Raw genomic sequence first — 27,912 nt, 5'->3', positions numbered from 1 at the left:
GGGCGGGTCAGGAGAGGTCTGCCACGCCATGTGGTCACCTCCGGGGCAGGCGGGAATTGAACTCATGCAGAAGTGGCTTTTAGCTTCTTAGTGTGGTGCTTTAACCTGCTGCACCACCAGAGAGGGCCCCATCAATGTCTTAAATAGGATCAAAAGAGTAACACGCCACAAATATCACTGTCATTCTTCACTGAATACTATGTGTGAGCAAAAGAAACTGGCTATGTGGTTACAGATCATCCTCAGTTTATGAGGCAACCACATCCTGACAAGCCCACAGCAATTTGAAAAGACTAAGTCAAAAGAGCATGAGATTATGAGATGCACAGCATCAATTATTGTAAGGGAAATGTAAACCCAAACCCGTGAGATAGCACCTGTGACACAGGTCCAGATCAAAAAGACTGGGGACCACATTGCTGGGCAGGGTGAGGAGCAAAAGGCATTCGTTCATTGTTGGTAGGAATATGACTTGGCGCAGCCTCAATGGAAAACAGTATGGAGATCCCTTTCAAAACTAAAAATGGAAATACCATATGGCCCAGCAATACCACACCTAGGCATTTATCCCAAGAAAATGAAAATTCTAATCAGAAAAGAATTACGCACCCCTTAGTTCATAGCAGCTTGTCCATAATAGCCAAGCGTGACCCAGCCCAAGTGCCCATGGACAGCTGGCCACGTTAAGAGATTCTGGACCCTCAATTCCATGGAATAGTATTCCACCTATTTGCAAAGATGAAAAACTAACTTTTGGGAAAAGATGGATGGATTTTGAGGTGATTCTGCTAAGTGGAATAAGTCAGAACATGAAAGAAAATTACCAAGTGGGTTCTCTCATTTATGGAATATAAATAACCAAAGAAAGCAAAGACTGGTAAGACACAACAAAAATAACACTGTCGTAGAGATGGTGGCTACCAGCGGGGAGGGGGGAGGAAATGGAAAGTGTTAGGGGGCACAGGCCCTGGGGCTTTGGGGAAGGGTATGTGGAACAGGCGCATGTGTTCAGGGGTGACGTGGTCTTCCCGAACTTATACATTTGTGTAAATGAGTGGTAAAGCAATAAAACTTTCAAGAAAGAAATGCATGTAATACACCTAATCTACCAAACATCAGAACATTAGCCTAGCTGCCTTAAAAGTGCTCAGAACACGTACTTCTACAGCTGGGGAAAACCATCACATACAAAGCCTTTTTGATAGTAAGGTGCTGACTAGCGCCTTTAATTTACTGAGTATTGTACTGAAAGTGGGCGCTCTGCAAAGCACAGGCTGTTTCCAGAGTGTTCATTGAGCATGGAGCGAACACACACCACATCCCTAGCCAAGGAAAAATCAAATTCAAATGCAAAGTTTGGTTTCGACTAAATGCACATTGCTACCACACCATCATGAACTTGAACAATTATAACTGGAACCATTGTAAGCCAGGGACCATCTGTGCTTAGCATAGGGTAAGTAGATCCTTGAGTAAGAAAAGTTCAATGCAGTTGAACCTAATTAGGGCCACTTTTTCATTAACTCAAAGTGAGTGGGGGGAAGAAATTCAGTGTGAGTAGATCTCAAGTGTGACTTAAACCTCATCCTTCACAGCTTGAGTTACAGGACTGAACTTCTCTTGCTCAGAAGAGCAGAGAAATGACAGCACTTTCCATAGTTTCTATCTTATCTTCTAGTTGTTTCACTTCAAAATATTCTAGATATTGTCCCTCCAAATGACAATCTCAGGAGAATGACAATCTTTGGTCCTGAACATCAGGACCAAAGGTACCAAAAAAAAGATAGCAAACATTCCTGTTTCCAGCACCACAGGAGTGACAGTGGAGCTGAGGCCCCCTCTGGCTCCGATGGCCTGGGAGGGTGCTGTTCACATGGGTAAAACTACAGAGCCAGACAGCAAGCATGGGGGGGCGCTGATCTTCTTCCAGCATATTCACAGCTCATACCTCTTCTGTACATGAGAAAGAAAAAAGAGACTACAATATGACCAATGAATTAAAACTAGGGTGGTGGCTCAGAAGGTCCCCACTAGAGATGGATTTTACTGAGCCTGCTGGGAGAGGTCTGCCTTAGAGGAGTGAGAGACTCTGGAAATTCTCAGTCTACCTCCCTGAGAGTCACTGCCCTACATACCCAAGACACTGGGCAGAGTATCCCCCAGGCCACAGGCATCCAAGGGACAGGGTAGGGCTGGGATTCCCAGGACTCAGGAGTGGGGCAACAGAGGTGCGGGTGATCGGCACCAAAGTAAGACATTTTCTTGGTGCTTGAAGAAAAGAGATGGAAAGGACACTCAATTGAATGAATCACAGAGCTGACTTGGGGGCGGGGCTGGTGGGGAGGGATGGCCTTGTGGTTAACCACATTTTACTGGGGGGTTTATTGATTGCAGTTGTATTGAGAGAGACATGACTCAGACAAACCATACTCGAAGCCACGTAGGGCTCTGGATTCAAATGGAATTTCAATGTATAAGAATGCCACAGACCAGGACATGTGTAAAGCTTTGCTGTCAACACAGACATCGTCTGCCTTGGTTGTTTAACAGCTGACATGCAGACTGCATTTTCTAGCTCCCTTCTCACTGCACTGTGTCTACTCAGTGTCAGGTACACACACAGTTCCATGGACGTCAGGGGTCCTTTCCTGTAAAAGTTGGTTTCATTAACTAAGCATTTGTGGTCCTGCGTTTCCATTTGTTTGTAAATGTTGTTTGTAAAAGTTGTATCATTCAACAACTTTTTTATGATTTGGACAAATTTCTTCTTGAGCCTAGTGGTAATAAAACAATAACATTAAAAAGATTGACAATCTAAAACAAGATGACTACTGGTTTTCAGGAACAATCCACGCAGGACTTATTCAACACGAGTGGTGAGAGTGAGGGCTCCTTCTGAATTGTAGATTAAAGAATCTCACTCTGCCTTATTTACTTCTTTCACTAATTTTCAACACTACTACTAATTTTCAATGCTACTACCCTTTTCTAGACATGGGTGCTACTTTTCTTTCCTAGACTTTCTAAAAACATACATCTCTTGCTTTTCTCCATGTATGCCAACCGGATATTAAAAACATGGACTCAGGAATGTCTGGTTTTCCAAGGGTTCATAGAATAGGAAAGCAAGAAAGGGGAAGGATTCACGGATCCCCTTGAAAGGAACGACAGTTACCTCTGCCCCTGCCTTGCGCAAGGCATGTTTTATGTGTTCGACAGTTACTTCTACTACCACCAGGAAGCAGCTATTTTAAGTGTAACCCTCAAAAAGGAGGTTCAGAGAGGGAGACCAAGGTGCCAAATCTGACAAAGTCAGAACATTACCCAAATCTTGGCCCCCCTTTTTCACAAAGCCTGCATTTCCTTTTCATCATCGTCGACCTGGTGTCACACTCAGAGGTCATCTCTGGCTCATGAGCGAGTCAGTCTCTTGGCTGTTAACCATGGGTCGGGACCAGGAAACCAAAGGTCGACATCTTCACAAAGCTGAAAGGAGGGGACCGCTGTCTGCTCAAGAAAGCAAAAGAAGCAGAGCCCCAAGTACGAACTCGCCTGTCTAGACAGATGACTAACTGGGGGTCTTTCCAGGTTACACTTGAATTTCCTCCATTCAGCCTGCTGGATATTTAGCAATAAAAAAAAGAAAAGAAAAGAAAAACCTGCTTAAAGGCTGTGGTACTAATCCATCCCCTCCTACACTACCCAGGGTGCTTTAAAAGTCATTGGGTTGCAGCCTGCTTGTGTTAAAGTTTCAAGCAGAAATCAGATTGAAACAAGAAGAGCTTTCAGAATATGCTGTCTGGCGAAGGACCCAAGAGCACAGGTCTAATCGCCCCTTTACAGGCCTGGTGACAGACATTTGAACTCACGCAGGGAGCGAGGCTAATCCTGGGTCCTCCAGGACTCTCCCTGGCAAGAAGGCGTCAACACAGGGCTTCTCTTCTTTCACATGACCTGGCAAGTAGCTCCCTCCTGTTCTTCCAGTCCCCAGGGGACTCTGGACTTTTTCTAACTTTGAATAAGAAAAAGGCTACTGAGAGTAAAGAAAAAAATCAGTTTCAGTCTGAGAGATACAGAGATGGGTGATGACAGCTTTATATGTGTATGTGTGTGTGTGTGTGTGTGTCTATATATATATATATATATATACATATATATGCATATACAGGTATATATATATATGTGTGTGTGTCTGTGTGTGTGTGTATAAACACACACACATATAAATCTATTAATGTTTCTATGATGAGTATACAAAAAAGTTCACCCAGGTAGGAATTAAGAGTGGGCTCATGGACCACATGCCCCATGGAGAAATGGAGTGGATACCAGTTGGCCAAGAGCACTCTCGCTTCCCGTGAAGCCCTCATCAAGGCCTGCTACATGCTCTATTCTGGTCTCTATTTGCAAACTCCATTCACTCCCTCTTGTCACAGCTATTGGTTGGGTCCCTGAATCTGCTGCATTCTTTCCTATGTATGGGGACATAAAGGGCTGCCAGGATCTGGCAGTGGTATTTCTAGGGCCCTGGCCAGTACCGTACTGATCTTTAAACAGGCATTAAGGGATTAATGGGGTGGTTTGAGTAAGCACTCAAATTTACTAGCCTGGAAAACAGAACCAAAAAAAAAGTCACTCCTATTCAGGGAATGAGATGAAATAAAACAGCAGGATTATATAAGGCACAGGCCACCGAGCACCCAGTCTGGACAAGGGGACAACTGGAGATGCACCACAACACTGGCCGCACCCATGTTCATGTCAGAAGAAATCAAAGGAGGAGCGCGGAGATCCTGAGGAGCTAAACTCTGAAGCCCCTGGCTAGAACCAAGCCCAGACGTCAAGCCCATGGGGTCTGCCACCTGCCTTGAACTTTTATAAGTTTTTAGAGGATTAATACTGGATTTAAAAGAGGAAAACAACTTTTTATCCCTTTTTAAAAAAGATTTATTTATTTATGCATATAAGAACTGGGGTACAGGCCAGAGGTATGAGGAGTGAGAGGCTTCACCAATGACAGAGTGGGGAACAGAACACAGGCAGATTGACTGAAATCCACTGCTGAGGGGAGCAGCGGGGGAGATAGGAGAGGTCTGCTGCGCCATGTGGGTCCGCTTCTGGCTGGGATCAAACTCATGCTACAGTGGCTTGGGGATAGCTTCATAGTGCTGCACTTTAACCCCTTGCACCACCAGGGAAAGCCCCTTTTCCCCCCTTTGCAGTACATAAAAATGATGACTTAATCATTCTAGTAATCTAGACAGGTGTTATTTTCACTCAGTAGATCCTCTTTTTCTTTTCTTTCTTTCTTTCTTTTTTATTAGCTCCTTCTTTCATCCAAAGTCTTCTTTATATTTATCCTCTTGGGTGGATTATCCATAGGGCGAACTTTGGAGTCAACACACCAAGTATAAGTTCTGAACCTGCCACTTATTAGCTGTGTGACAGTGGGAAAAATTACATTTTATTGATAAAATGGAGATCAGTAGTAGTGTCAAACTTATTTATAGTGTTAGTGTAGAGCTTAGCATAGAGCTTAATATATGTATTCAATATTGCCTGGCCATCACCATCATTATTCATTTTATTGTTATTAAAGTCAGAATCCTCCCTCTTCATCTATCAACAACCCCACCCAAGTATGTGTCTTTTCTTCATGCAGAAATTTGCTCACTATTATAAAATGGAGAGCCAGACAGAAACTCATTGTAATAAAAACTATATAAAACCCCGCAAGAGAGATTCTCAAATCTTACTGCACAGTAGAATCACCTGGGGAAGCTTCTGGAACAAAAGATGTCATGTTCTATCTTGGACCAAATCATCTGAATGTCTGGAGGTCACCCCCAGGTGCATCATGCAGAGCCAAGGTGAACATCCACTAGAGAACTGGAAAGCACAACCTGACAATCCCCGCTGCCCAGAAAGGCCGTGGATGCAATTTCTAAAGCACAAGGTCAAGTCTCTGCCTCTGCCCAAGGAACCAGCCTACATGGCTGTTGGGCTGTTCTTAGTGCTTGGCCTGTTTCTTCTCTGAAAAAGTCTGTTCTCTCCCTAACAATAGTAGTGTCATCAACTATCCCCCAAGCCCCAGGGGACACACCTCCCTGGGGAGCTGCCCTCCTGCCCTCCTCTCTGTGGACAATGGACCTGCTAAGGAGCCTTGGGAATGCAGGCAGCTCAGACCAGGAAGACAGTGCAGCCACCCTGCTGTGGGGGCGAACACTTCACGCCAGCTCCACTTCAGAGCAAAGACACAATCCAACAGAATATTAAAAAAATATGGTCTGACCATTTAAATTTCAGAAGGATCCAAAACCAATTTAGACTCCAGTCGATGGACAAAGTTCACATTCAGCCAAACAGCTCCAGCAATTGCATCATATACACAACAGGGCAATTCAGAAATACAGATGTCCGGCCATGTGCAAAACAATGCTTTCTTTTTTTCTGTTCTTTCCCACCACTGACCCCCAGAGCAGGCTGGGAAAGCTCAGCATCTGCTCCTACTAAGAATAGGCTGGGATTGGGAACTTGCAAGCACCAAGTCACCTGGCACAGACAAGTGCAATCTGCAGAGGCACAACAGGAATCCTTGGAGGATGCCCGGGCCAGGCAGGATTCCTCACCACTTTGCAATCTACCTAACAGGTCACTGTCTGGAGGCCAAGATCCAGCTTGCATGGGATTCTAGGAAATGCTATGTTCCATGACGTTTGGATCATTGCATTGGCATGGGACTTACACAGAGATGAGGAACGGGACACCAAGCATGTCTAGCAAACAGTTCCACATCGATAGACTTCCACGCTCATGGAAACGTAGCCTGGACCCATCATGAACACAGCTACAGATACTGCTGGGTGGGTCAGGACCTCAGTGCTACTGGGGACACAAGGGCCAAGGGATTGTCACTACGTGTTTTGAGGGTAAGCTGCCTTTGAGAGTCTCCAAGATACACAAGCATCAAACATATCAAGGCTCATTTCAGAAAGTTCGTGCTCCCAGCTCTGCCTTTTATACCAGATGGACTTGTCTCAGGTGGCGGAGCAAGTCACACATGCAATGGAGAGGAAAGACAGTAATCCTGTCTGTCCTATAAGGCCACCCTACTAGTGACTCAGAAAACACCTACTGTAAAGTCACTCATAGTTCTCCAGGTAGAGCACCAGGGTGGATCCAATCATGTCACATGCACAATACAGAAAGTTTCAACATGGCAGAAGTTGTCTTCTCTTCCCCAACTCTGCCCCACACACAGTAGTAGAACAGTTACCTATTCAAAAATCTAGGCCTTGCCCCATCCCACATGGCCGCTCCCTTGCGCTCTGTCACTGTCCTGTTGCCCTCAGGTTGGCCACTGGGCCAATGGTGTGGGTAATCACCAAGCCTCACAGTCTACCAAGAGGTTAGCATGCCCAGGGTTAGAGGTTGTGTCCTCAGCCCTGGTCCCAGAATAAAGCTGTCACGAAGCTGTCAGAACCTCAGTCAGCCTAGAGGTTCATATAATATGAGTGGGAGATAAATCTTTGGTGCATGCCCCTGAGATAAATAAGAAAGCTGCAGATAGTGTCTCATTCCAGAGGCACATTATAACACCGCACATCATCATATGTATTTCACATGTGAGAGGGAGCTGGTGTCTCTGGAATGTGTCAGCACTGACTGATGTGTGCTCGCTCTATTGTCCTCATCCCCTCCCCCAGCCTGCAGCCCCTGTATCTCTCAGTGGACCTCTGCTACGTACACATCCACTTTTTTGAAGGCCACACTCTGCACTTCTGCTATTTCGTGATTCAAGATGTTCAGCATCAGTTCCCAGAGGAAGAAAACGACACACGGGCAAATCTTCCAGAAAACATACGCTGCTACCTGTTGCTACTCGAAGATAGCCTAACTGCTGTGGCTTCCATGGTCACCTTCACACTGTCACAAAAGGGACCACCTTACCCTGGAGAGGTGTGCAGCAATGCAGCGGCTCTTCCAGGCTCCAGATCCTTACTCAACATCAGTCCCAGGGTGCAAGCTCTCCATCTCTGTTTGCATGGTTTGTTTGCCTGACTTCCTTACAAAAATGGAGGCTCCCTGCACACAGCACAAGCAGCATCCTCTAGGCTCAGAAGGCCTGGCACACAGTGGCTCACTAGGGCTTCCTATCCAATGGATGAAGGGTTACAATCAACATGCAGAGTCTTGCTGTTTCAAATTTAAAAATTAGAAAGCAAATTCTGATCCAACAGAAATGATTTTGGACTGATAAGAAATGTAATTTGGTGTGTGACCTCACTTGAAAGTCTCAGCCAAGGCCTTAGGCCTCAGTGGGCTAATCCAAAGACACTTTGAAGGTGGGCTTTCAATTTCACACAGGGGAAGCTCTTCAGTCATTCATGTCACATGTCTCTAGCCATCGAGTAGAAGATGACTTTGTCTGGACATAACAGCAAGGACACTCTGACGGCTGCCATTCTACATTTGTCAACAAGTGGTGGAAAAATCAGAAAATCAGGGGGTGTGCTGCCAGTAATTTAGGGGTATTAGTTTAAAAAGATTTTAAAAATCCACATACAAAACTCACTATCGCCTGCTTATCAAATATTTGCTAAAGAAAGAACTACAGGACCCTCCCTGGTGGCACAACGGGTTAAGTCCCAGCACTATGAAGCTATCCTCAGCCACTGCAGCAAGGATTCAATCCCTGGCCAGAGGCATCACCCACATGGTGCAGCAATCCTCTCCTATCTTGCCCACTGCTCCCCTGAGCAATCAATCTACCTGTCCTGTTTCCTACTCTGTCTCTGGTGAGTCCTCTTATCCCCATGCCTCTTGCCTATATCCCAATTTTTGTATGCATAAATAAATAAATCGTTAAAAAAAAAAACTCTGTAACTACAAGGTCTGTGTAAAATTCTTGTGATGGCCCAGTTTCATCTAGATCTGCAGATGCAAAGAGCTAGTCCATGCCACCACAAGGCATACCTCCCACCCCCACAATGGACTTTGTGCTCCAGTCTCAACTTTGCCAAAGGAGCTCCTTGGCTAGCACTACCCATCTCCCCACAGAAACTTCCACAGAAACTTCCCAATACCCAACATTATACCACCACCACTGAGCCTCCTCCTTGACGGTCACTTTCCATGAAGTCTGGAAGTGCCCAAAACAGCACCTGTTGTCCCCCTGTGCAAAAGCTGCTCTCCCCCAAATGGCTGGAGGCTACTCTCTAACCTCCTAGTCCTATTTAACTGTTACCACCTTAAGGGAACCTTCAGCACCCAGCTTCTAAAGACTGCACCCACCTCTCCAAGCCCCAACGTTGGTCAAGTTTTTTCCTCTCTGACATTTATCACATGCTACATTCTTTTTTAATCTTGCCAACTAATTTTCTATTGTTTTCCTCCAGAAGGTGATGCTTCCCGAGGGCAAGCATCCCTTGTGCGATCCCTTGAACAACAGGTCTGGTTCAGTATCCGCACGCAGAGCACTGTGCAAAATTTCTGCCTCCCTGAGGGTACCCCTGGTTTCTAGACCCAATCCTGATAGCAGGCTGGGGGTTGGGGTGAGAGAGGATAAGCAGGTTCTGTTTTTCTTTGGGATCTCTATCTGCATTTGACATCTATCTTAAAACTACATCTGTATTTGCAGTTGATATGAGCTCATTTCATCAAAGATTGGTTGGGAGCAGAATGAACACTATCAATTATTCCTTTCATATTTCAATAGCCATGTGACCTGTTTTGAGATACTAGCTACACAGGATAAAACTGGATATTGTTCAAAATAGTCTGATAATGAAAAACACTACAGTAGTTAAAGAATGTCCATAACGGTCTGGTTGGAAGCCAACCCGATCATTCAAAAATAACAGAGGGTAAGTGACTGCACAAAGAAAAGACCAGGTAATTTATTATTAACTTTACTTCTAAATTGCTGGGTCAGATTTTGACCTGTTCTGATACCTCTGGTTGAGAAAAAAAAAAAAAAACATTTGGAAAGAGAACACTACAGCACTACATTTCCTCGAAGCTGAGTTTGGCTGAGATAGTCGCGTTTACATTCCAGCGTGGGCTAGCTCCTTACCCCACGGAATGTCTCAGAACAGGATTCAGGCTATGAAAAGTTTGGCAGTGCTTTGACCAAACACATCAGAGAATTAAACATTATACATTGGTTTAAATCTTATATATGTCACTTATATATCATTTGGAAACTCCCCCTTCCTCCTCACCCATTGAAGGCTTTTAGTTCAGGGGTTCACTGCCCAGCATAGCTTCCCAGCTAAGCATAGCTTCCATGCTAAGAAGGCTGGCTCCCCCAGCCTCCATGATTAATTTACTTCCTCACACACTCATTGCCCCTCTGTGGTCCACAGTGAGCAGGGGAAATGTGCGATCCCTTGAACAACAGGTCTGGTTCAGTATCCGCACGCAGAGCACTGTGCAAAATTTCTGCCTCATTATGGATTCAGGTTCCACAGCAGTAGGACCAGTAGATCACACAGAGAGCCTGCTGAACCCAAATCACACTGAAGGGCCCCCAAGAAAGCAGACCTGCATCTCAGAGCACCCCCAGGACAGAGGCCAGAACACCTGCAATGCCGTCAATGTGCAAATTCCTCACCCCACCCACCCTGCTTTTCTGACTCTGGAGGTCTGTGGTAGGACCAGGGAAACTGTCCCCACGACCAAAGTCACCTTAAAGGGGTCACCCTGGCATAAAGTCCAGGGTCACAAGCGAGCTTCTTAAAACCTTTGTTCAGTGAATAATTAAAAAAAAAATACAAAACAGAGCTTTCCTGCATGAATTTTAATCCATTCATTCGCAGAGAGAATGCCTCTAATGCTTACATGCATGTTATATCTTATTGGCAAACTCTTCACGTGAACTAACCTCATCTTCACCAATATTTTGGGAGAAATGAATTGAAAAAAAGATGCATTCGGTGGCCAAACAGGCAGTGAGGAGCAAGGACTCCTAGTTCATCCTCCGAGGGATTTTATTTTGAGCTGATGAAGCATCAGAGCTGCCAGTCCCAGTTATTGGGGTCAGAATACCAGTCAGCAACTACACCCAGGTTGGAGGTGGCAAAGAAGCAGAGGCACCACAGGCCCGCACTCCCTCAGGCCGCTCCCAGCCTCTCCTTGGAATGGAGAGCGGTTCACACAAGGTGACAGGGATGGCCCTCGAGCCGCTTGGCACAGGCGGCCGCCACTTAACGAGTGTTCAGAATCACACTCAGCATGGAGAAATTCACTCTAACCCTGGAAGCCTGCCCCCTGGCATCTGCTCACTTACATTTTTACTCAATTACTATTTCTAAGAACAGAGACAAAAAAAAGAAAACACACACACACACACACACACACACACGCAGAGCCCCACTGTCAGCAGTCTTTCAGGGAAGGTGTGAAAGGGGTCCGTGGGCTGAGGAGATAGAGCTCATCCTGGGCCTGAATCTCTGGGTGCCCAGTCCCCACCCACAAGACACGCCTGGTTTTCCAGACTCGCCCAGGAGCAGGGTGGGTTTCCAATATTTTTTCACCAAAGAAAAAGGGAAGCTTGCAGCAATTAAATAACCCCAAGTGAGAGGGAGTGTCTGAGAAGAAAACCCATAAACCCACACAAAGAACCAGGGTGGGCCTCTCCACTTATGGAGGAAAAGATGAAAAGTAAATCAATCCAAAGTCATAGGTGAGAAAATTAACAAATATATGGGCAGAATTCCCAAGGGAAAGTACCGGAAAGGGGAAGTGTCTGGGGGCTTCGGTGTGACACAGAGCAGAGGCCGATTAAAAATTCAAATTTGGGGTTTGACACCAGAGAGACCCATGACGAAGGACCAGGCATTTACCCTCCAAGCTGCAACTTCCTACAGAGGGGGCCTCCTCTCTTGACCCCAGTGTGCAGGCTGGGGGTGAGATGCCTAAGTCCCAGGAATACAGTGACAGCCTGAAAACCTTTTCCATTTCTCATTCTCTTTGTTTTTCTTTTTCCGAAAGCTATGGTGGGGGGCAGAGGGGGCAGGGAATGAATAGACTTTTTGGTGTAGATAGTAAAACCCAGTACTACTGAAAAGACTAAAAACAAATTGTAATCTGTGTCAGTATGTATAGTTTCATCCACTCATTCATGTCAGCCACTCTGGTCTCTCTATGCTAAAATAAATTGTTTTTAGCAGAATCCATTTTCTCGAGGAAACTTTAGCTTAGACCACTGTAAACAAAAAGCAAGGTTTAGCATGATAAACTGCAGGAAATCATAACCTACCAAGTAGGCTCCAGAAAAGGTAATGAAATCATTTCTTTTGTCTGTCTGGAACTACAATTCCACAGTCACACATCACTTGGCAATGGTTCAGTCAGCGACGGACCCCACATACTGTGGACATCCCAACAGACCACCCGTACAGTGTAGGTGTAATTATACTTCATGACATTCACAGAACAGCAAAATCACCTAACAATGCAGTTCTTAGAATGTATCCCCATCATTAAATGGCATCATATGATTGTAATGCAAACTTCCGAGGTCTCAAACACACAGCTTTAACCAGTGTCAAGATGGAGGGCCATTTCCTCTCTCCCTAAGCACAGGTTAGGGACAATGGTGGGGTGAGCAGAGCAGTGAGTTTTTGAGCATCAGGATGTTCTGCCTCCTGCTCTTTGCTGAGTAGACTCCGACCCCTGGCACACAGGGGTCGCACACAGTTAGCACTCCATAACAATGGGCTCAATTGATAAACGTTCCACATCTATAAGGACTGAGATCTCTAAACTTCTCTGTCCCCAATCTAACATGGCTCTGAGGGGCTTGGACTAAGGGGCAGGGCTATGTGACTTGAGCAAATGTTCAGAACCCAAGTCCAGACAGCTGAAGGCCCAACCCACAGCAATCCATTCCCTCCTGCATCCCAGACACAGCAACTGGAAGGCATCAGAGCAGCCTCCCCAGGCCTCTCCTCAAAGTCCCAAAGAAGGAAAAATTGCCTTCTTCGGTTCAGTGTAAGAAACATTAATTGAGCAACTATTCTGTACCAGGAAAAAGAACATTGATACAAATAAGGTACAAAGACAGGACCCTTGACTTTCTGGCTGTGCTGTCCACCCTCCAGAGTGTAGCATCCATGGTGGGGTCAGGGAACCAATATTCAAAATCACTCTGCAGTCCCAGAACACATATCTCTGACACCCACCATCCATTCTTTGGACACTCTAAGCAAGTCAGCAAGTTACTTCAAAGCCATTCACGAGGTCTTTCTCGTGTGAAATCTGACAAGGAAACTTGGGCACCCCTGGCACCGGTCAGCTTCAGGCCAGTGTCAGAATTCTCCCTGACCCCTGACCACTTCCCCACAGGAGACAAACACGAAGGCGAACTTTCTAGCACTACGTCAAATGAGGTAGAAAGCAGTGGATGTACTCACCAAGGTACCCACAGAGCACCTGGGACTGTCTGGAGCACAAGCTGCCCACTGAGCCAGAGGGTGTTGTAACAACTGAGCAGACAGCTAGGAGTTTTAAAAAGTACAGTCATTACTATTTGACTGAGCAGAAGCCTCGCACAGAACTATACAAAGATTCAATGTAGAAGAGGATTCACTGATATTCTTATCTTTCCCCAGGAATATAAGGTCCCTGCTCCTCAGGGACAGAGGCTGACGGACCAGACCTTTCTGCATCCCTTATACCAACGGTCAGCCTCCTGAATCCCGCTTCCCCCTTCACACACTCTAGGGTTAGAATAACCATGTACAGGGCTCTCCCTGGTGGCGCAACCACATTATGAAGCGCATTATGAAGCTCTCCGAAGCCACTTGAGCACGAGTTCGATCCCTGGCCAGGGAGCTGACCCACATGGTGTGGCAGACCTCTGACCCATCTGCTGCTCCCCTTAGCAGTGTACTTCGTCGATCTGCCTGTCCTGCTCCCCACTTGTGTCTGGTGAATCCTCTCACCCACACACCTCTGGCCTGTACCCCAGTTCTGTAAGCATAAATAAATAGATCTTTTAAAAAAAATAACCATATAAAAAAAATAACCATGTACAATTTATATACTGAAACAGTAAAATAAATACCTTGATTTATATTAAAGATGAATCGGAGAGTCCTGACCTCCTTTGACAAAAGGCAGCCTACCTATTAAACACACCGCTCTGTTTTTCATTTGGCTGGCCATATTTTGGTTTTCTTAAAACCAGCTGTCATCATTTCTTACCCGCACACAGAAACTCCTTCTCCAGTCATAAATGCAAGTACATATTGGTTTAAAGCTGCTGTGCTCCAGTTTTAAAAGCAAGAGCCACCAGGGATGTTTTCAGTATATCACAAAGGATTATTAGTATGGCCTGAAATGTTGAACTTTGCTTTCACTCAAGTTACAGCACCTAGGTCTAGGTGACTGTCATCAAAGTCCTACAAGAGAAAATAGACCACCCCAAACCTCAAACTGAAGATAAAAATATTGCTGTGTATTCAAAAACTCTGGGGCACAGTCAAGAATTCATATGGGAACTTTGTTGAGAAGTTGGAGGTAGAAACCTTGCAGGTCACTGATCTCCTGCAGTCTTCATTCACACACCTCCGCTTCGCTGAGAGGAAGAGGACTTTGTAATACTACCCCTGAGGGTGTTCTGGAAGATTGAAATGAGAGGATATGTTTAAAAGATACTGACAAGCAGAAGGTGAGCACAGTGGGTAATAACAGTAGCTAGCTCACTATTTTATAAGTGAATCCTTGACAGCAGGCTAAGCAGGCCTGAGTAGATTCTCGCCTGCACCTCACACAGATTAGAACCACACACCTGCCAGGGACCAGGGCAAGTGTTAGAGCACTCACACCTGATGAAAAACATCCTCTGACAAAAGAAGAAGAGCTGATGGGACTCCTTCCTCAATTTTCACCAGGTTGGGACCTTTTATCTCCCACTTTTAAAATGGACCATGAATACTCTTCAGCACATGTGAGGCTGCTGACACAGGGCTCAGGAATGTTCTCATCACCAGAAAATAAATTGCTAATTTTGATGATGGAGGGTAAGCAGAGGACCATGATGTGATGATCATGTCACTGTGTACACAATGACCACGTCGATAATGTTGTGCATCTGAAGATATATAACGTGACATACCAATTCTGCTGCAATAAAAAATCATAAAACATAATCTCATAAGATGGTGTCATGAAATCTTTTCCCAGACCCTGTAACTTCAATGTTCAGCCCACTCACAAGGTCCCCAGGACATGATTATCAACCTGGAGTCTTTAACTGACAGATGGGAAAGTGGCAGTGTTAAGGGGAAAGATGTCCTAAAGGAACTCTGCAGAGTTTTGTGGACTCTCCCCAGTACTCCAGCTTTCTGGACTCTGCCACCTACTCCAGGATTGGAAACTACAACTCCCAGCAGTACCAGGGAGAGAAATGTGAGGACCCAAGGGCGGAGCTAAGCAGGCATCCTGGGGCTTTGGGGGATAAATAGGGAGCCATTTTCTATGGCTGGCTGGCTCACTTGGGAAATGGTGCTCTGGAAGGCATGACTCCAGCCTTTCAGTTAGTTTGTGACCAGAGCTCCAAGCCAGCCAGCCGGTAAGATATTCCAGTTATTTTATATCCCTCTCTCTTTCCTTGGGTTGTTTCCTTTTCTCTTCCCCTTTTCTAAATAAACCCATTACTGGCCCTTTTGTGTGTGTCTGCAGTACAACTGAATTTTAAGCATGCAGGTGAGGTCCCACAGACAGGTAGCCTAGTTCACACTGGGGTGCCCTGTAACAGCAGGATTGGTGGCCTGGAAGACCAGGGTCCAAGGCGTCCAGGACATCTGCTCACAGGTGCTTTCACCAAGAAGCAACGAGGTCATTTATCTTTAGAGCCTGCTCCACCATCTTAGAGAAAAAACTCCCTCCAATAACCAGATAGCAAAGATAGGAAGCTACGTGGGGTATAAACTATCCCAAGATTAGCAAATTAAAATCTTCTCCTTCAGAGCTCCCCTCTAACCAGAGAGGCTGAAAGTTATCTGAAATATAGAAGTCACCTGAGGCAGGTAGACCATGCAGAGTGAATGCTGGGTTAGCAACACTTTCTCTTCAGACTATGCATGTCTTGGGGGGATCTAACTCCTTTCCCTGGGAAACAGCACCTTCTTCAGGCCAGTAGTGTCGTGATCCTGAAGAGGGACACTTCTATGACCAGAACAGGAGCATCCCCCCCCCCAAAAGTGCCCAGACCACCCAGGTTGATGGAAGGATGGGGTAATTACATTGTTTGCAACTTCCCAGCAACAATCTTCTAGAATACACTTTCAGTTTACTCTCACTCTGCTATAAAGCCTCTGTACTAAAATCTTCTCTTTCCTGTCTGTCTTTTCTCCTGTGTTTTTTTGATTGTTAATTTGTTTTAGCCAGGTCAAACTTCTGATACAGCAACTCAGAAGTTCAGATCATGATTGGATGGAGATAGAAGTGACGCAAATTGTCACTATTTAAGCCAGAGAAGCAATTCTTAGTTGTTGTTGTTGTTTAAAGGGGGAAAAAATGTCAGCAATCTGTTTACATGGCATTATATTCTGGGTACACTTTTTTAGGTCACTGAGATCTTATGGAAATGCCTATACAAAATGTTGAGGCCCTATAAAAAATCTGAGTTTTCTTTTAGTCTTTGTACGGAAATTACACTTTTAAAAGTACTGGGATACTCATTTATGGCTAATGGGGGCTCTGGCTCAGAGAAGCCTTATATCCTAGGATTATATTACTGCATGGGTAATTGGCAGTCTAGCAAAAAGACCATGAAGGTAACTATAAAATTGGGGGTCATTTTTGTCTGCAATGAAGCAGAAAATAAATAAAGCAACAAAACAAAAAGGCACAGTGATCCCAGAGTATATTTCCAAACTACCTGCCTCAAAAATCACCTGATCTTCTTGTCAACAGGCAGTTTTGCAGGCCCCATCTTAAACCACTGAATAATAACCTGAGGGGTCATGGATGGGACACAGCAGTTTAGGAACTTGCATACTTAATCAGCAGTACAGAGCAAGCATTTGTAGGGCAAAGTTTGAGAACCACCAGAAAAAGCTTGTATGTTAGGAAGACCTTTAACAAAATCTCATTTGACCTAAAAATAGCCCAAATAAGTGGATCAAGGAAACATGATACCCACATTGGAGTTATTTGTTCTGTATAGGTAGGAGTTTTTGTAGTGCAAAAATGTCTATGAGGTAGAGATAAAGACATTCCTGCTGCCATGATATCTTAAGCAGAATTGAATGTGATTAGAAATACTTAACTGAACTTTGTCAAAGTAATTGGCACTTGTTTCAAAACCCCTTGACCCTACCACATAAAGATATAACACATCTCTCTCATGATTCCCTAAGAGGAAACTATCATTTCTTCCCAACACCAAAAGTGGAATACGTTTCTACTCTGAGAATCCCCAGCTAATGCTACTGAGAAGGGCAAACTCTGGTCCCAAAGGTATACAGACTCAGGTCAGCTTGCCCTTTCTGCAACCCAAATACTAGAGCCTAAGAGTTAATGAAATCAGGCATGGTTCTGCGCACATGGCTTCATTATTGATAGTGATATTTTCTGACAGTGGAGTTCTTCTGTAGTCCACCTCTCTCTAAGACAAATGAGCACCAGACACCCCAGGCCAAGGAGAAGGGCAGAGAGGTTGTTCAGGACTAGAGCACAGATTGGTCTCTTCAGTCAACACACTCTAACCTATGCTTCACACTTGAGGAGGTGCAGGAGACACACCCACACCAACAGGGGCTTTAGCAGGCTATGCTTCACACCTGAGGCAGCAGCCATAATTCAGCTTTGGTTCTGCCAGCGACATCCTTTCCGTCAGGACTCCGAGAGTACTTCTCTGTTTCATTTCCCAAACTCTGCAGCCCCAAAGGCCAAGGTGTGAGCTTAAATGTGGAAACACGTCCTCACAGAAACTCCTGACTAACCTCAGGAGGATGAGGGAGAGTTCTTTAACAAACATCCACCTGCTGCTAAGAAATATCTTCCCTCTGTTGTCTTTTTATCGTTTCCATAAACTTTTATTTATTTACTTTTTGGTAGAAGATGTGCAGGGAGTGAGAGAATTCACCAGATGCACCGTGTGGGTCAGCTCCCTGGCTGGGGATTACTCAAGCCATCAAGGTGGGCCCTCTAGGTGATAGTCTTAAGCATGAGGCCACCAGGGAAGCCATGTAGTCTTTCTGACTTTCAGTAGAATCAGGTCACCACTTTTTTTTTTTAAGATTTATTTATTTATGCATACAGAGCTGGGATACAGGCCAGGGGTGCAGGGGTGGTGAGAGGCTTCACCAGAGAAAGAGTGGGGAGCAGAACAGGCCGACTGACAAACTACACTGCTGAGCGGAGCAGCGGGCAGGTCAGGAGAGGTCTGCCATGCCATGTGGGTCACCTCCAAGACGGGCAGGGATCAAACTCATGCTGAAGAGGTTTTAGCTTCTTAGTGCAATGCTTTAACCCACTGCGTCACCAGGGAGGGCCATCATCCACCTTTTATGCACTTTCTCAACCAGAAAAATAAAAGTTAACATTAAATCAAGTAGAAGTAACTTCAGTGCTATTGTCAGTAAGATGTCAAAGCTGAAGCAAAAATGGGGGACAGATGAGAACAAGAAATAAAACCTCTAAATGGAAAGAATGAAAGTGACCAATGAATCTGATTTAGAAAGAATAAGCTCTGACTGATTTGGTCTACTGAGCTGTGAGTTACCAACATGAAAATAAATCCCCAACAGAAAAATTAAATTATACTTCCCAGAAAATTCCCATGTATTGGCCACAGTGAATATTTTAGTGCTTTAATAGCACCTTTAAAAATATACACAATAGGGGCCTTGTTGGTGGCACAAGGGGTTGCGTCTCAGCATTATGAAACTATCCACAGCCAAAGAAGCAGCAAGTTCAATCCCCAGCCAGGGAGCTGACCCACATGGTGATGCAGATCTTTCCTGTCTCACCACTGCTCCCCTCAGCAGTGTGTTTCAGAAGATCTGTCTGTTCTGCTCCCTACTCTGTCTCTGGTAAATCTTCTCAACTCCTGCCCCTCTGGCCCACACCCCAGTTCTTGTATGCATAAATAAATCTTTTAAAAAATATATCCACAATGTTCTATTATTTATGGTATTTCTTTTTCTTTTTCTTTCTTTTTTTTTTTATTACACAAGTTTATTTTTACTCTTTTTTTTTTTTTTTTAGATTTATTTGCACACAGAGCTGGGGTACAGGCCAGAGGTGCAGGGGCGGTGAGAGGATTCACCAGAGACAAAGTGGGGAGCAGAACAGGCAGATCGACAAAGTACACTGCTGAGGGGAGCAGCGGAGAGGTCTGCCGTGCCATGTGCTCACCCCACCCCACCCCCACCCCGCAGGCAGGGATCGAACTCATGCGGGAAGTGGCCTCAGCTTCTCAGTGCTGTGCTTTACCCCACTGTGCCACTAACAAGGGTCAATTTATGGTATTTCTTAATAGATTTGCATAGCCCAGTGTCAGTCAGGTCTTTCTCAAACCCAACTTTACATTATCTTTCATAAGATGAAGTAACAGGTAAGGACTCCTATAGCAGCCAAGTGTTATAAATGAGCCATTAGTGGTGAACTAGTCTGTCAGGAGAGATGTGGGATATGTCAATGTGGTGGTTTAGAGAGGGAAGCCAATGGACAGAACCATGCTGAAGGCCATGTTTTCCTCTTTCCTCCATGAAACTGGAGAGAACCTGAAATATTTGCTGAAATCCACACTCTCTCTCCCCAAACTGTCTTATTCTCAAATACCCAGTCCTACATTCTTTTTTCAGAAACAGTCTCTTCTTCACAACATCCCCAACATGTCGACATCTGGAAAGACCAGACTCTTGGAGACTGTTTTCTAATTAACTTACACTCCTCAATTTTCTTGGGGCTAAAGTATCAGCCAAGCTCTACATCTATGATGTATCAATCCAAATAATCAATTGGGAAGGGAAGGCAGGTCTGGCTCATAAAAGAATTGTTTTCTCAGCACCCTGACGCTGCCCCTCCATTGAAGAGATGTGAAAGCATGTATTTCCTCTTGGACAGCAGCGCTATCTTTCTCCCAGAGGGCAGCAGATTCACTCCAGCACCCCAGGAAGCCAGGATGCACGCTTAATGACTCTTTGATACCGCGTCCTAAGTGTCATTTCCTCCCCAAATCTTGGGCGGTGACTCCCAACCACCTCCCTTTCCTCTCATCTATCTTCTTCCTCTTTGAAATGTCTACTCCCTAATGTCATCCATCTCAGTGTTAAAATCTATTTTAAATGAGTTCCCTGACAGCTAAGAAATGATGTGGCCGGTATCTGGTTTTGGAGGTGACGAGAGGCCTTGGCACTTGAACTATGGCTGCCTGACCTGGCTCAGACTTGACCCCAAATGTCCTGGCTTCTTTCTCAACAGAGACTACAGCAGGGAGGTGATGAGAGACAGGGGAACAGGGAGGAGAGGATGAAGTGGGCCCAAAAACATAGTCACCAGAAGCAGCCTTTGCACATCTTGTATAAACACATCCTTTGTCCTGGAATTGGTGACTCAGAGATAAAGTGGCAAGTTGTGTGTGACTCCTATACATAGTCAGAGAGGTCAGGTAAAATAATTTCAGTATCGGGCCCTCCCTGGTGGCGCAGCGGGTTAAAGCACAGCACTGAGAATCTAAAGCCACTTCCACATGAGTTCGATTCCCGCCAGCCCTGGAGGTGACCACATGGCGCGGCAGACCTCTCCTGACCCACCCACTGCTCCCCTCAGCAGTGTACTTCGTCGATCTGCTTGTTCTGTTCCCCACTCTGTCTTTGGTGAAGCCTCTCACTGCCCCTGAGCCTCTGGCCTGTACCCCAGTTCTGTATGCACAAATAAATCTTTAAAAAAAAAAATAATAATTTCAGTATGTTTTCCTCAAAATGATGTGAAATATATTTGGTAAAATGTGAAACAACTGATAACATCTTGAGATGTCAAAAAATCAAAACTGGAAATGAATGCGTTGAGCTCAGAGTACAAGGTCCTAGGTCAGAGGAGTCTATTACGTGGACCTCCCGCTTTGGGTTCTAGAGATGGATGTTAACAGTTCACAGCTCTTCAAATTTACCAAATAGAAACATTTTTTGAGGGCAAACCATGCTTCCACTCAGTTTTATTTTCTGTGAGTTACTATGGATGCTTAGGAACCCTGCAGTTCAATGACTGACATTGTTTCCATTTGATCATTTCTAAAATACAGATTCTCACTTTTCAGCAAGGGTATGTTATAATGCATAATTTCTTTTAGGCATATAAAAGTTCTGATCTGAAGAGCAACCAGAGTATCTCTTCCAGGCATATAAAATATGATGTTTGAGATGCCAGGCCAAACAGACCTACTAAAGACCAAAAGCAGTTGTAGTAGCTATTTGTTTACACCTGTCACAGTCACCTCTTCATAAGCCCAGGGAACAGGAGTTATCTTCCTCATCTTTACACATGAAATAAGTATAGTCAGTTTAGTTAAGGGGTTACTACCTGACCAGAAAGCCAATAATGTAGGAGCAGGACATGAATTCAACAGAAAACAACCTCACTGTCAAAGAGGCAGCCTTGATGACTTAACCCGAGAGCTGGTTCTACAGGCTAAGCAAAACATGTGCCTTGAACACTGGACACCATGGGCCTGCAGTGGGGTGGCTCTCTGGGGGGGGGGGCACATTTTCCCTTCTAGCCTCTGAGATTCCTTTGGTACAAGTTCCTCTGTATAAATCATCTTTTGGTAATTTCTTTCACTTATCACATCCATCTGACTCCCAAGTCCATGTTCATTGTATGCTACCATGCTGCCTTCCCAAATCAATGGGTTCCATAAGAGTTCAGAGAAATCCCCTCTCAACCACCATTATGGAAGTTTTGGTGAGGAAAATGCTTATGGTTTAAGACCAAGGCCAGAAGATTCAAGAGATCACAATTTTGGTATCAATCAAGAGCGGAGATAAAAGTTGAATGTGAAAGATGATGCCAGACTTACACTTCCTTTGGCGGGTAAAGAATCTGGAACCCACCCATTCCATTCCTGGTAGAGGAGTCACCACTCTTGGGTGGATGAGTACATTTTGCAAGATATAAGAAAAGTCATGGGCTCTGCATCCTGGTCTTTGTAGCAAGACCTCCATCTGTGGTACAAGAGAAAGCCTTCCTTTTAGTAACATGTCCTGGAGGGAAATAGCTGTGCCCATGTCTACACACATCATGAGAGAGATAATAGCATGGACCCTATTGTGTTGTTTGTTAGGACAGGAATAGCATATGTGAAGCAAATTCAGTATGGCTGGCACACAGGAGTGATTGACTCTCATCACCACCGTCACCATCCTTTCCATGCAGATGGCCTATAAAACTGGCTAGGATGAGCGAGGTGCTGCCTGGAGCACAGACATGAACCAGCAGCATCTTTCCCAAGTAAGAAGGTGAGTAATTTCATCTCTTCCCATCTCCCGGTCCTGGTGATATGGATCCATAGATCCTTCCTCTGGTGGTTCATGGTTATTCTCTAAAGGGGAATACTCATCCATTTATTAGTGTCATTGGAAAAATACCAAGAGTGCTAGCTTCTAGAAGAATCCAGATAAGTCAGGAACTCAGATTTGTTCTGTTCTGAGGAAGTTTATAAACCATTGAAGGAGACCGCCCAACTGCAAAAGAAAAAATGCTGAGATAGAGCTGAGCATCGGGGCTGTGAGGATGTAGCAGAGCAAAAAAAAAAAAAAAAAACAGCTGATGAGAAAGGAGGGTGGTATCCAACTACATCTCACAGAATACTGGATGTTAAAAGGAGGATCTCTGAGCAGAAGAAACAGTAAAACCAAATGTGCAGTGGTATGACAATAAGTTGACTGTTTGGACAAAAACAAAGAGGTGGAAGTAGCTGGACATAGTTATTATGCAGGAACTTGGTGAAGAGTGGCGCTGGCAAGGAGGAGGGGCCAGACCCTGAAGGTCTCAGACTCGCTCTGAGAAACTGGAACTCGTACCTAGAAATCCAAATTTTCAAGACCATCTAATATGAGAAGCAGAAAGTGCTAGACATACTGGGTTATCAGTTTTGACTATCCCCTGCCCCTTAAGTGGCAAAGGTCACAGAAGGAACATTCTGAGTGAGCAAAGGAAATGGATTCTGGTGGAACTAGAAAGAAAAGAACAAGATGGAGGTGGTAAGGCATAGCCAGTTCTCAGAGAAAAACTTTTAGTCATGTTTTGATAGTTCTTTTTAATCTTTCATATGTTAATGTGTATCAGTATTTCTTAATGTCACCCAAGATTCCCATGCATCTTAATGTCACCTAAGATTCACATGCTCTCCTGGTGGTACAATGGGTTAGGAAGCAGCACTACAAGCTGGCTGTAGCAGCTTCAGTGCAAATTTGACTCCCAGCCCTGGAGGTGACCCACATGGCACAGCAGACCTCTCCTGACTCCCTGCTGCTCCTCTCAGCAGTGTACTTTGTTAATCTGCCTGTTCTGCTCCCCACTCTGTCTCTAGAGAAGCCTCTCACCACCCCTGCACCTCTGGCCTGTACCCAGTTCTGTATGAATAAATAAATAAATCTTTTTTAAAAAAATCAATGTGTTTGATATTCAATGAATAATAAGCACCAGCCAAAGCAGATCTACAACATGCCTGAGGTAGAGCTAGGTGCTTCTTTGCACCTGTCAAGGCCCAAACTGACAATTCTTGGAAGCAGGGATCTTTCTCATGTTTATAAGAGGAGAAACTGAGACCTATTTAAGGGAAGTTAGCCACTGTCCATGCAAATATTCTACAGTAGGGAAGAACAGAAGGCGATTCAGAGCTAGGGGACAAGCTAACGGGGGCTTTCTCCAGTGTCAAGGCCACCAAGTCTGTCCTGGACGCAAGGCAGTGGCTTCAGGGCGTTGCAGTGTGTTTCTACACTCACTTCTGCAGTCTGGGGTCAGAAGAGAAATCAGACAAAGGACAAACCCCAACTCGCTGGTGGTTATGTGAATGTCTCCTAAACAAAAGACAGAAGCCAGTTTCTCAATCTAAACAACCCCAGCAGGAAATCCCTAGCATGTGATTAAATTTAAAATACCTGAAGAACACTGAATTCCTAGGTTAAAAGCCATCTTTGTTTAAGGGATAGTCAAAAAATAAAAACATACCATATGGTTTCAAAATGACAATGGAAGCATTTGTTTATCTGGGCCAGAGACACATTTCATCAGCAGTTCAGAATCTGCAATTGGAATGATTCCTTCAGCAAGAGGGCTTCCTGCACCCAGCAGGCAAATCTGGCAAATCCAAATCCTCTCCAGGACCCAACAGCCCCGGAAACTGCTGTGGCAGGATATCAAAAAGAAAGGCCATCCAGGGGGCCCTTCCTGGTGGCACAAAGGGTAAGGATGCACTGCAAGCTAGCTACAGCCGCCTCAGGGTGATTTGGATCCCCAGCCCCAGAGGTGACCCACATGGCCTGGCAGACCTCTCCTGACTTGCACGCTGCTCCCCTCAGCAATCTGCCTGTTCTGCTCCCCACTCTGTCTCTGGTGAATCCTCTTCCTAATCTGCTAAAAGTGCAGCTAGAAGTATGTTGTATCTCTGGACAACGGGCTAGCAGTCAGTGGCCTCCTCGGTCCTAACCCATTTTGGATGTTGGCTGAACCCTGAGTCACTAGCCTTGTCCTCACATCACAATTTCCTCTAGGAAAAAAGGTCTGTCTTTCATACCTTCCTATGAAAGAGGCTGCAACAGGTTGCTTAATACCAGCTGCTTGTCACCCTGGCAAGTCATCCCAAAGGTGCAACCCCTTGAGTAGACCCCAGGGGTCGCTGTGGAGACAAAGAAGGCTCCAGTCCCCATAGAGGTGAAGTGACTCCCACTTGCCCCTTGAGCTTCCCACAGCTCAGCTCCCTGAGGTGAGCTCTCCTCAGGCGAGGCTTCAGGTCAGCAGGCCTCACTTGGAAGAGTGTAACTAACCGCTTCAAATATAAAGCTGGATTTCTAAGAGGGTTTTCCTTAGTCTTTGAAAAGTAAAAGTAAAAGAAATCCTGAAAGAGAATGTGGCCTAAATTATATGTAACCACAATCAGGCACTAGCATTAGTACAAGCAATGATGCAATAAAAACAGGGGAATTAAAATTTGGTCTGTTGTGTATTAATAACTCAATCATCATGGACATCAAGGAGTTCGGCTCTCTCTCTCTCTCCTTTCTTACACACACAAAGAAAATCTTTAAAAATGAAATTCTTGAACATAAAACTGTGTTCCTGCAATTGCTGATATTTTCCTTCATTGGGCAATGGGCCAATCACCCCACAATCTGTATAGAAAGCTACATCCATGTATAGTATTCAGTCGAATCCATTCTACATGCCATGAGTTCACGTGGAAAATTACAGCATAAATCAAAAAGGAGATTACTTGGTATTAAATGTTTAACATTCACATGAAGGAATTACAATGAAAACCTCATTGAGATTTTTCAGGCTGTGTATTTTAGTTTATCTAATTCAATATGATAGAATAAACCAGCATGAATATTTACTTTTTTCAGTTGCCTGGCCTGGAGATTGCACTCTTCATTAGCATGAACTGCTTATTTTCCCTGCCAGGGAAATCCAAGATAATTCCTCACATCTTTCTCTGTCTTCTGACTAATATCCCATTGCTACTGACTAGACTCCCTATGGAGAGGGACACAGTCATGGCGTAGGCTAAATGAAGGAGAGCTTTGATGTCTTTACTGTAGGCACTTTATGATCAAAATAAGAGAGTGGGTGCTGCCCAGACAATCTAATTCAAACCCCCACTTATTGAATTTTTGGATTATCGTTCTATTCACTGCTCTCATTGTAATGCTCTTTTGATCAAAGAAACATTTTATTTTTTAGGTTCTTAACATTAAAATGATACTATTAGCAAAGTCGGTAACCAGAAACAAATACCAGGGCTATCAGGAGTTCTTAAAAGGAGACTTATTGATATTTAGGGCCAGATAATTTGAGTGTGTGTCACACACACAGACACATGTGTTGAAGGGGACTACAGGGACTTGTTCTGTGCATTCTAGGTATGCTATCAGTACCCCTGGCCTCTGCCCACTACATGCCAATAGCTGTCCTCTAGCCCAAGTCTGACAGCAAATATGTCTCCAGACTTTGCCAAATGTTCGCAAAGGGTAGGAGCAAAGTTACTGCAGTTAGACACGCATTGTGTGCCTAGTCTGCTATGAAACAGAAAGGGAGAAGAAAGAAAGAAAATGAGACTTCATCTATCCCCCTTCCCCTTTTCTTTTTGACTGTTCCACCCTCTACACCAATTTTAATAGTCTATCATCCACATTCTTATCCTCTGTAACAGAGTTACTATTTCTAAATTTCTTAAAAGCTTCCGCAGTGTCATTTGAATAGATGCACCTTAAACCTCAAGTGGATTGTCAGAAGGACCAGAAGAAGTTCACTAATTCCTTGGCCCTCCCTGGTGGCACAGTGAGTTAGAGCGCTGCACTGTGAAGTCTAAGCCAAGCTGTGGCCACTTCAGTGTGAGTTCGATCCCTGTCCCCGAGGTGACCCACTTGGAGCAGCAGACCTCTCCCGACCCGCCCACTGCTCCCCTCAGAGTGTACTTTATTAATCTGTCTGTTCTGCTCTCTACTCTGGTGAATCCTCTCGTACCCCTACACCTCTGGCCTGTACCCCATTTCTGTAATAATAAATACAATCTTAAAAAAAAAGTAGGTCACTAATTCCCAATGGGTAAATGATCAGTAAACTTTAGTATAACTCCACTTTGAGCGTTAAGCTAACAGCATGTGAAAAGATCAATAAGAATAAATTCAAAACTAATCAGGCCCCTTCTTTCAATGTTGACACAGTATTATTTATATCCCATAAATACCTTCTTGACTAAAATTCATCCTAGGAGATTGGCAACTGGCCAGTTCTATTCATATTTACTGTATTTATATAATATTCTTGGCCAAGGATAATATTTAAGACAAAATATGCCTGAAGGCATATACAATATCTTTTATATTTTTACTTTTCAATCTCCATTGCTAAAAATATTTCGTCTGAACCATAGAAAATGTCCCACCAAGTGCTATCAGCAATCTGTAATGATATATAGCTCATTGAGTACAATCAGAGCATACTTGTAATATTTGAGCTGAAGTCACTCCCTGAACGCTAATAAGTTGGTGGTAAAAAATGAACCAGAGATCGTTCCCATGCCTTCCTCTCTAGGGCTTCTGACCCTCGCCGGGATCACTGTAAGAAATGATAGGCACACTCTCTCCTCACAGCCACTCCAGTGAGGGCCAAGTTAAAAGCTAGGCAGAAAAGTTCTAAAAGGGGAAAGCTGATTTAGAAGTCAAGGTTATGCTTTCAATTTGCTCGTTAAAAATATGGTAGAGTGATTTCTTCTTTTCGTCTTTTTTTTTTTTTTTGGAAAGTTTCACTATATTCCAGTATAACCAGAAAGTGCTGGGAAATCAGTTAACTTACTTGCTATAAAATTATCCACAGTCTCTGCAGAATAGTATTAACCTCTGTGAATATGGCTTTCTGCTCCTAAATTTCCATACAGCACACAAGCGTCAAAATGTCTATTTTCCTGGTAGGAAAGCAGACAGCCTATTTTTTATACTGGATTTGTAGAGAATTTTAACTGATGTGGTGGTGGGGGTTGGGAATCCACACCCTGCTGTTCCATGCCACCCTCTGAATTCCTACAAATCTGAGAATTTTCCCCAATTGGTGATAGCTGTGATTCTCAGCTAGTACTGGATCATATCAGCTCTCCAGACTGGAGTCTGCTCCAAAGAACAAAGAATTGATCCCCAAGGGTCACTTGCTCTCTCCACCTATCTAGTGAAGAGATCA

The 27,912-nt window shown here is 44.5% G+C and overlaps 1 protein-coding gene across 2 annotated transcripts in view; it reads right to left on the bottom strand.

Moving 5' to 3' along the window:
• TGFB2 (transforming growth factor, beta 2) overlaps nt 1-27,912 on the bottom strand; it is a 77,238-nt gene that overhangs the window by 46,939 nt on the left and 2,387 nt on the right. Inside the window, exon 2 of one of the 2 annotated variants that reach the window (XM_004685437.1) lies at nt 13,419-13,502. The exons of the other annotated variant lie outside the window; for it this stretch is intronic. Within the exon in view, the coding sequence (XP_004685494.1) occupies nt 13,419-13,502 (84 nt within the window). The remainder of the gene's footprint in view (nt 1-13,418; nt 13,503-27,912) is intronic. 2 annotated transcript variants of the gene reach the window in all.

Source organism: Condylura cristata, unplaced genomic scaffold (genome assembly GCF_000260355.1).
Source record: "Condylura cristata isolate star-nosed mole 26May11 unplaced genomic scaffold, ConCri1.0 scaffold00018, whole genome shotgun sequence".
Lineage (NCBI taxonomy): Eukaryota > Metazoa > Chordata > Mammalia > Eulipotyphla > Talpidae > Condylura > Condylura cristata.
Note: the sequence above shows the minus strand (reverse complement) of the source record. Positions and strands in the feature narration are given on the sequence as shown.